The 10832-nt window shown below is 36.2% G+C and overlaps 1 protein-coding gene across 4 annotated transcripts; it reads right to left on the bottom strand.

Moving 5' to 3' along the window:
- Positions 1-2817: 2817 nt before the first annotated feature.
- LOC106131999 (uncharacterized) lies at positions 2818-9101 on the bottom strand. Of its 4 annotated transcripts, XM_013331294.2 has the most exons (4): positions 8344-9060; positions 7588-7710; positions 5005-6955; positions 2818-4619 (listed from the first exon to the last, which is right to left on the bottom strand). In XM_013331294.2, the coding sequence occupies exon 4, from the start codon at positions 4577-4579 to the stop codon at positions 3386-3388; it is 1194 nt and encodes a 397-aa protein (XP_013186748.2). In that variant the 5' UTR covers positions 4580-4619; positions 5005-6955; positions 7588-7710; positions 8344-9060; the 3' UTR covers positions 2818-3385. The 4 variants fall into 4 exon arrangements, with proteins under 4 accessions (XP_013186748.2, XP_013186744.2, XP_013186749.1 ...); XM_013331290.2 differs by having other exon boundaries at positions 2818-6955; XM_013331295.2 differs by having other exon boundaries at positions 2819-6955; positions 8344-9101.
- Between the last annotated feature and the right edge of the window lie 1731 nt (positions 9102-10832).

Here is a 10832-nt window from a genome sequence, read left to right as displayed (position 1 = left end):
ATTATGTACATACATGCATAACATTAATAACATCACGCCTTTAAATCCCTATTTTGTGTTAACACTACCCATACAAACAGCTACGAAATTTGTCCGCATCCATTTTCACCTAAATTCTTAACGTTAATGAGATTTACTTTTTATTATCAGGTCAACCTAATAGCCTCACATGTACGTATAACTTCGTAAGAATTTTCTTTCAACTCCTAACCGTTGAGGAGTTGTACCTTCCATCATCAGCTCATTCACATGGGATGATGACTATCAGACGCAAATACTTAAACAGATCTATGAAATTGTCAAAAACGTAATTGCCTGTAAATTTGAGGTTTGCCCTTGATTTCCCTGGAATACCATCATCAGATCAGACCAGACCAACTTGAAAGTATACTCTACCGAACAAAAAAAGAATCACGTAAATCGGTCCATAAATCTCGGCGTAATCGGTATGCATAAATAAAACACCCGAATTTTATTTTCTATTAACTATCACGAGTTGTCTCGATGCTCGATAGATGGCGTTGGCATCGAGATAGATCGCGCTATGGTTTCGTTACCGTCATTTAGCTAGGTAGCGTAAAATATTTTAATTTATCGTGTAATTTTAGCAGCGCCCCTAGCGGACATACGCGAAACTACATATAGTATTACACACTACAAATATTTTGATTTGAAATTGTTATTCGTTTGATTCATTAACTTTTAACTTGACTTATTTAACTTATTTTACTCTCTATTTAAGTTAATTTTTGATTTGTTGATTAGATTTGATATTTTTGATAGTATATTTAGTTAGTGTTGGATAAGTTTTATAGTGTGAGTTGATTTTTTAATATATTCTTCATTTTTTATTCATTTCTTTGTTACTTTATTAGTCTTAGTTAATTTCCATAGATATAGTTTTAGTTAAAAAATTTCTAATTAAAATGGTTCAAGAAATTTTGTTTGTTAATGGGAATTATATCCCTGAGTAACACAGGCTATATTTAATTCCAGTTGTAACAAGATTTCAGCCTGTGGAAGAAAAAGCCCTGTCGAGATCATTAAAAAACGCTATATATAACCGAATTACACGTGGGCGAAGCCGCGGGCGGAAAGCTAGTATATTATAAAATACATATTTCAAACTTTTTGTTTATTGAATGCGAATGAATGATCTTCGAAGTCCGCTAAAACAAACATCGTTCTTTTGAAAATAATTTGGATGAGCCGTACTCTATTTTTGTACTTTCGCTATTACCGTCTTAAATTAATATAGCAAAGTCAAGGACACGAGCTAATTAAAACATAATTATTAATTTAGCAAATCAAACACGGCAGTCTTGCGATACATCAGCTCAGCCAATACGGAGCGGAGTATTGCAAACACGTCTTGATGTTTATTTTAGATAATTAATATGTAGCTAATATTTCTGAGTGCGGGTCTGGGTAATGAGCCGGGACGAATCGGGAATTTCAAGAGTTCATGTACGTATGCCACTCAGTTAATTAAACGTATAGCGACGACTTGACGATGGCGTCTGTTTATACTGTGCCGATATACGTAGGCGGATGGAATCCATAACTAATAAATTATAAGAGGACGTATTTAAAATAGATAGGATTTTATTGGAAATTAAATCAAACAAGATGAGAACTAGGATGCGGACGCAACAATGCCATGTGAGTGTTGCCTTGAAAATCCCGATTATATATTAATTCCCTACCTTACACGAAGGAAGATATTCTTAATTTTAATGACAATTTCCATATGAATAATTTATGATATCATTATTTACATATACATATGTAGTTACATACAATCACGTCTTCATCCCTGACGGGGTAGACAGAGCCAACAATCTCGCAAAGACTAAAAGGTCACGTTCGGCTTCCATCATGACATCCATGGGAAAGATAGGACACCAGCCAAGTGCCAGGAACCACACGGCACATGTCATTATTTACCTCAGAAAACACATTAAAACTTAACTTTTCCTACACTATCTTCCGAACCCATTGTATATCCTGTGAGGAAGTCTGACACAATAGAATAATTCCCGTGACAGCAGCGTTGCACAAAGGCGGCAATATTACAGATCGACCGGCCCACTGCCTCTGTTCCTGCATCCTTCTGCCCGAGCGCACACTGTAAGAAATGTCTTGTCTAGACAAGACTTTGAGCAATGACAACCAAGAACCCTAGGACATCATGTATTTGTGTCATCGAGGGAAAATAACTGTGACATTTTTTTATTTAGGTAACAAGAAAAGAAAAGAAAAAAAATATTTTATTGTTACTGCATAAATGTGACTTTAATCCGTTTTTAAACAGAATAAAGATTGATAAAAATCAATGTTTATTTAGTATCTGTCACCTTAAGCGCCAAGTTTGTATTGTGTATGATGGATAAAAAAATTAAAGAATACAACTTACTAATCAGATGGACTAAGAAATATTACACAGCTTATTAATTTCACCTTGTTATAGTTAGCTGCTTTTTTTGTTTATGTACTGTATATTACGTGCCTCGGTATTGAACAAATTTTCATCCATTCATGCACCTTGTGGCACGACGCACGTGAAGAGAAGTTAAGAAGTTAATTCCTCAAAACCAAATTTCGCATCACGCACGCATAGTTCATTTATATCCCAGGAAGCCTGTTATGTACAGTCATAGTAACTCAAAATTAAACAATAGACGTCTCATAAGACACAGTCTTGTTGAAAAAATATGTAATTGGATAGATTGTAATGTAAAGTGGACTGTATGTATTGGACTGGTAAAATAAAATTCCTTGAGTTAACGGACAAGACTCGTGTCGCTTTATTGCGGTGACCAACAGGAAGAAGGATCGGATGTACAATGTTGCCATATCGAACAAACAAATTAAAAAAAATAAAATATTTTAATGTTGGTGTTCCAACATATTGCCGGGGCAAAAGAAGGTTATATTATGTGAAACATTTTACAAACTTAATATACCGTGAGTACACTATAATAGGTACATAAGTAGAATGACATAATATATAATATTAAATATAAAGATATGTAGTTGCCATGCATTGTACATAAAGTGAAGTTAGAACTGCACTACAAGTTACAATTACAGATTGTTAATAGCAGTACAACACTTAACAGACATGAAAACATATGTAAGGCGTTTTAAAATTTACATTAAATGTTTAAAAACTATGCATGCCCTTTTTTTAATTTAAAATGTAACATTCTTACTTGTGTTTTATAGAAACACTAAATTTGTGCTTGTTCTATTAGAAAGAACTAGATAACAAAAAGTAACTTAATACTATTTATACGAAAATGTATGTAAGGCTGTTGCTGCGCCTATCCCTACGATAGTAAACACATATCTCGGGGTCGGTACACAACACCAATAGGCGCAGCTACTGCCGTTCTTCCGTATCTAGCGGTAGGACACATATTTTCACTACTGCTCTTCTATGTATATGGCCGTTTGAAGTTTTAACTTCAACTACACGGACCTTTCCATCATCGCCTGGATAGGTATTAATTACTCTGGCTAAGGGCCAGTACATTGGCGACAAATTTTCGTCCTTAAGTATAACAAGTGAACCTATCTTTACATTTGGTTGAGAGATCTGCCACTTAGGTCGACATTGTAATAAATTCAAATAGTGCTTACTCCACCTTTTCCAGAATTCTAATTTCATATCATTACATATTTTCCAAAATTGAGATTTAGTAATAACAGTAACATTTGCATCTGGGTATGTATTTAAAGCAGTACCTATCAAAAAATGTCCTGGAGTAATGTAGGAATAATCAGTTACATCATTAGATAGTGGCATTAAAGGTCTACTATTTAATATGGCCTCAATTTGACATAAAACTGTGTACAATTCTTCATAAGTTAAAATTGCCTTTTGTAACACTCTCTTTAACAAATTTTTACAACTTTTTACACCACTTTCGGCCAAACCGGCGAACGTCGGGGAATAACAAGGTAAATGGTGAAATTTTATCCCTTTTTGAGCTGTAAATTGAGAAACTAATTTTTGATGTTCTATGGAGTTATGTAATTTGTACAAAGCATCTAACTGCCTCTCCGCACACCTGAAGGTTGAAGCGTTGTCGCTGTATATGTCAGTAGGCAACCCTCTTCTGGCAATAAACCTGTTTAAACATGCAATGAAAGTCTCCGTCTTTAAACCTGAAGCAAGCTCTAAATGCATTGCTTTGGTTACAAAGCATACAAACACACAAACATAACCCTTTGTGATTATTGGCTTTCTAACTCTTGCTATTTTCAATGATATTGCTCCAGTGTAATCTAAACCGACTTTTTGAAAGGCGCGACATGCTTTCACCCTATCAGGAGGCAAAGAACCCATCAATTGCTTAGAAGCTTCCGCTTTTAATCTAAAACAAATGGTACACTTGAATAAAACTTTTTTAACTTCTCTTAAACCATGTACTATCCAAAATCTTTGTCTTAATGATGACAGAGTCAGCTTAGGGCCTGCGTGAAGGTTTCTCAAATGTTCACTATGAATTATTAAATTAGTGACGCGCGAGTCTCGCGGCAAAATGATTGGATGCTTCTGCGAATATGGCATATCAGCATTGTGCAACCGGCCTCCAACACGCAGCAAACCACTGTCATCAATAAAAGGAAAAAGAGATTTTAAATTGCCTTTGACAATTGCCTTACCACATATTAAAGCATGAATATCATCCTTAAGGAACTTTTGTTGTTCATACATCACAATAATTGACAAAGAGTTATTAAGTTCCTGACTAGTTACATAGTTGAGCTTATTTCTATTACCCTTGGACTTTGCATTTTGACAAAAACGTAGGACGTAAGCTAACACTCTTTGCATTTTATTGATATCTGAAAATTTGTCCAGAAAATCTAGACATAATGTTTTTGAAATAATATTGGTGGAAAAACAAACCATAGCGCTCAAGCATGTGGAAGAGTCCTTGACCTCAGGCAATTCTTGTGGCATTGTAAAATTTAAATTGGGTTTATACTCACTTGAATGTAAAAATGTTGGTCCCCTCCACCAGAGGGGGTGGTCAGCTAACTCGTGAGGTGGCACTCCTCTACTGAGACAATCCGCTGGATTCTCCTGCGAGCTAACATGCGACCAAGTGTGCGCATGTGTGAGTTGTATTATAGCCTTGACACGATTGGCTACATACGCTTTTAACGTGTTTATGTTAGTTTTAAGCCAAGCTAAAACGATTTGTGAATTTGAATAAAGAAACACATCATGGATTTTTATTTTTGTTGATAGTGTGTCATGGATTCTGCTAGCTAACTTAGCGAGCAGTAAAGCAGCGTTAAGCTCCAGTCTTGGAACAGATAAGCTTTGTGAAGCAGGATTTATGCGCGATTTTGAGCATAACAAGGAAACCTTAACATTGGCTGCCTCGTCAACACATCTTAAGTATACACAACAGCCATAGGCAGTAGTGCTGGAAGCATCGGCAAACCCAATAATTTGTGCAAAGCTGCTATTGTGCAACCTTATGTAACGCTCTATAATTAGTGGTTTCATTGAAATTAAGCTAGTGTAAAACTCATGCCATGCTTGAAGCAACTCCTTATCAGGTAACGAATCCCAGTCTATTTGAGCTTTCCACAGTTGTTGCATGATGACTTTAGCACCTACCACTATGGGCCCAGCAAATCCTAATGGATCAAAAAACTGGCTTATAAAACTAAGAATCTCTCGCTTACACTGAGGCATATTACCAATAGGTTTTGGACTTGACACTATAAATGCATCTGACTGAGTATTGTAACACATGCCCAAAGTTTTTAATAAATGATTATTTGTTTGTAAATCTACCTCATCAAAATGTTGTCTATCTTGTGGGATGTCTTGTAATAATTGTTCTGAATTAGACACCCACTTATGTAACTGAAAACTACCTAGACTCAATAGTTTACATAGCTGCTCTCGGGCTTCTATCAAGTTATCCGAGGAACAGTCTGAGAAAAGAATATCATCAACATATGTACAGTTATTTAATATAAATGCAGCCAATGGGAAGTCATCCTTGTATAGCTCAGCTAACCATTTCAAACACCTAGTTGCTAAGTAAGATGAACTTTTCAACCCATAGGTGACAGTGTTTAGTTGAATGCACTGAACACTATCATTGGGATTATATCTCCATAGAATATTTTGTAAAGACCTGTATTTTGGATGTAATAATATATTGCGAAACATGTTTTTTATGTCTGTTATGAAGAAATAATTATCTACTCTGAATAGTAACAAAACATCAACAAGTTCCTTTTGTACTACAGGCCCATTAAGCAATAAATCGTTTAAAGAAGTCTTATTGCTGGTTTTCATAGAACCATCCATAACAACACGACATTTTGTTGTTTTCTTTTGTAAGTTAAGAACTGGGTGGTGTGGCAGGAAGTACACTGGATCAGTTGTTAAATTGTATTGACTGATGTCAATGACTGTACCATGCCCTTGATTTATGTATTCATTAATGAAGTCTGAATACAATTTATAAAGACTAGGGTCTTTTGTAAGTCTAGCTTCTAAGTTATAAAATCTTTGTAAAGCTAAATGTAATGAGTCTCCTAAAGACTGATTAATAAAATCTAAAGGCTGTTTTAATGGCAGGACAACTTGCATTTTGTTATTTTGTGTGTCCAGTTGAATATTTTCTAAAAATATATTTTCACACAATTCATGTTCAGAATGTGTTTCTGTAAATGTTTCAGGAACCTTTTCACATTGCCAAAATTCAGTAAGAGTATGATTTAAGCTAGAAGTACATGTTTCACAAAATAAGGAGGTTACTGCTTGGTTGTGTTTCAAATAAATATTATCTGAGTTAATGCTACCTGCGACTACATGACCAAACTTTGTATTAAGTAACGGAGGTGAAGCTGTGATGTCCCCATGCCCCGCACAGTTGTACCGGCTAACTCGAGGCTCAGGCGGCAGCAACACCTTAAACACAATGTCAGCACCCAATAATATATTTATGTTACTGGATTGATTAAATGTCTTGTCAGCCAATACTATATTGGGAGGCAAAACTAATTTATTAATGTTGAAAGTCTTCTGCGGCAATTTTGAAGTGATTTTTTCAAGTAAGTAGCACACAACAGAAATGCTATAGTTCTGTGTCAGTGAGTGTAATTCTAAATTTACTCTTTGCTTTAAATTGTTAAAAGTTTGGCCTATGCCTGTAACAGGAGTACTGGCAGTCTGAATCTGTAATTTTAATAACTCTGCTAGCTCTTTGGTCACAAAGGATACCTGTGAACCTGTATCAAGGAGAGCCTTGACATAAACCTCAGTTCCGTTGCTCGCTAAAAGTTTTACCTGTGCTGTAGGCAACACAACTTGTTCAGTAGCAGATCCAGCCACCAATGTGACTGGTGATGGGGCCTCTTCCACATGGAGAAGAGAGTTATGATCATTTTTACAGACCTGACATTTAAACTTATACCTGCATGGCTTATTGTGGTTATTCAAACATATTTGGCATAGATTATTAGCTGTAACAAACTTAATTCGCTCACTTATTGACATTAATTTAAATTGAGAACAAGAAAAAAGTTTGTGGTTAGACTTACAAAGTATGCAGCTCTTCTCAGCGCTGGCAGGCTGTACCTTCTTCACAGTGGCTACGTGGACAGCCTTCGGAGCCAACAGTACCTTATCTCGTTCCACATTCTCGAGTGCTAATGCTCGCTTCTCTAAAAATTCAATAAGGCTTGTTACACTAGGTTTTTCTTGTCTACCAAGTTCGAATTCCCTGTTGCAAATCATATCCAATTTTCTTGTTAAAATGCAAAGAGTGATAGGATCCCACTGATCAACAGAGTGGCCCAAGTTCCTTAATGCAGCTAACTGTTGCTTAACAATAGACAAAAAACTTCTAATATTAACAGCTGTGGATTTAGTCATAGGGCTTATATCTAACAATACATTTAAATGGTCATTTGTAATCTTATACCTATTGTTGTATCTATCATTTAATATTTTACGAGCTTCCTCATAGCTTTCAGAACATAAAGGTAGATTTTTAATAAGCTCATGAGGTTCATCCTTTAAATAAGATTGTAAATAGAATAACTTTTCAATACTTTCTAAGTTACTATTTTTATGGATAAGAGCATCAAAAAGCCCAATGAAGGCTTGGTAATCCCTGTATTTACCAATGAAAGTTGGAATTACTACGTTTGGTAACTTAATTTTACTTTGTTTTGAACTTTGACACATCACTACTGGGTCCTGATCATGTATTGAAGTTTGACACGACACTACTGGCTTCTTATCATGTTTTACAGAGAGTCTTCCAATTTTAGTGAGCGCTTCCAAATACGTACTTTCAACGTCGTCCTCGGGGTCATCAGGATCCATCGCTAAAATGTCGAGGCGTAAGTCCTCCCACTTAGAAAATGAAGATCGCAGACGTTCTTCTCTGACGCACAAAGCGTGTTTGTCTAACTCAGAGGCGCTTGGATCACGCAGGGCGTTATGCAATTTGGTGATAACACCTTTAACGGCAGCGCGTTTGCGTCGAAGAGCGGCCAAATCATAGGACTCAGCAATTGCGAATTCCGATTCGCCCTTATCTTTAGACATTTTGTTAAGACGGCGTAAACACTTATTTGTACGTAATTTGCACTGATGTAACGCACTGATTATGTTTATTTTACAATATTACTCGCAACACGATAATTAACGAAACTCAGCTTTGCTGTGATGTAACAATTAAAATGGCGGGCGAAAGTTGTCGTCGTAGTCTCGACGACAGCGCATCGGACCAATGATGCGCGTAGACGCCGCTGCAACAGCGCCAAATAGCTTCTCGCGTCGAAAATCGGCAACTTTACCGCGCCAATGCATCAATCAATGGGCGCGAATCGTGTAGGTAGGCGCGAACATGTATCGTTGAAATTGAATTGAAAATAAAATTGACACGCACCATGAAATGAAATGAATGTAAATTGGCAATGGATGATGCCACTATAATAATGAATGCAACATGTAGGTACTCCCGTCTATCCGGTGCACTGTGATGGCGTCTTCCCGCGTAGCGTCTTCTAACCAAAAGGAACAATGCGGAATTATGTACTGCACATCACTCACACTAAACTTCTGGAAATTTACTGGCCTTGAAGGACCATGAAAAAATATGTAATTGGATAGATTGTAATGTAAAGTGGACTGTATGTATTGGACTGGTAAAATAAAATTCCTTGAGTTAACGGACAAGACTCGTGTCGCTTTATTGCGGTGACCAACAGGAAGAAGGATCGGATGTACAATGTTGCCATATCGAACAAACAAATTAAAAAAAATAAAATATTTTAATGTTGGTGTTCCAACACTTGTCTAGTGAAGTATCTCTCCCAGGTATAAATGTGTGCGTCTGGATTATTGCAATCAATAGTGCTTTAGGCGTACTGCGATTGAATCCAACTTGTACAATACAGCGTTACACTATGCCTCAGGGATCGCAGGCCGCTTTGTCTCAGCATGCATATTACTAGGTACAGGCCCGCCGCTTCGCTTCGGTATGCGACTATGCGTAGGTAGTCCACAAAATTCTATACTTTTTTCTGAGATGATAAATGCTCTTAAGTCTCAAGTATGTATCCCTCGAGAAAGTACGATACATCCAATCAATTTTCTATATTTGTTATTCTTCAAATAAAACATTGCAAAGCCATTTAGAGCGCAAGTAATTATAGAAATACAACATTTCATAATTAAACATGATATTGGCTTACAAGCAAACATCAAACTAATTAATCTACAAATCGGTACAAGTATATTATAGCAGAATATAATAAATAATATAATTATATAAGGGACAGATTACACCGATTAATAAGTTCTCGAAGTAAGTTGGAGACTTGTGTTACGAAATTTAACAGAAAAGTATAGTAAAGCCATTTAACAGAAAAGTGACGAAATGCATCCATATAAAGTGAAATATCACGTACTTATAATTAAGAATCTTGACCAAGACGTAGGCTACCTTTCATCTTGGTAAAAACTTTAGTACGCATGAGATTTGCGAAAATCCTATATTCTTTTGTAGGTGGCGCTTTTGTTGCTTTTTATAGGAAATTAGTTTCTGGTGAAATCTTCGAATGACCTCTACTAGAACTCTTAGGTATCTCTCGAATTGCCTTAGTATATTTTGGAAGTACAGAACAAAGCACGGCCGGTATTGACGCTGGCCGCGGGCTGCCAACTCATGCGCACCACGCCATGTTGGGTAATCCGGCCAATCGTGTAATGAAGCGAGCGGTTAACAATAACCTCACCCCCTATGCAGGTACAAACTACACACTACAACTGCAAATAGCTGTTGACCCGCGACTTCGTCAGCGTAGAACAGTTACATTACACAACATTTTAAAGGTAGTCAAATGGGAAAACTTTTTTTTTAACTCGGTCCTTTATTTATATGAATACCAAATTGTCTTCTTTATAAATTTTTGAAGATCGGGGATTTATTTTTTAAAAAAATATATTCATAAACCTTTGTACTGTCGTCATGTTATGTTAAATAAGGATTAAAGAATAAATAACTTTTCCACTTTTAGTGCCTGGAGTATTGGCAAAACTATTGTGACATAAAATGCAAAATGTAACAAATATAGAATATTACTTTCTTCCACGTAATTAAAAATACCTTACGATTTCGGTCATGTAAGATAGCAGCTGCGCCTCGCTTTACTCCCGTGGGCATTTCGGGTTAAAAAGTATGCTTATGTTGTTATCCCAGGTTTTATTCCAGTGTTCTACCCGTGCACTAAATTTCGTCAAAATGCGTTCAGTAGATATTGCGTGAAAGATT

Source organism: Amyelois transitella, chromosome 7, assembly GCF_032362555.1.
Source record: "Amyelois transitella isolate CPQ chromosome 7, ilAmyTran1.1, whole genome shotgun sequence".
NCBI lineage: Eukaryota > Metazoa > Arthropoda > Insecta > Lepidoptera > Pyralidae > Amyelois > Amyelois transitella.
This window is presented reverse-complemented; position numbering and strand designations above follow the sequence as displayed.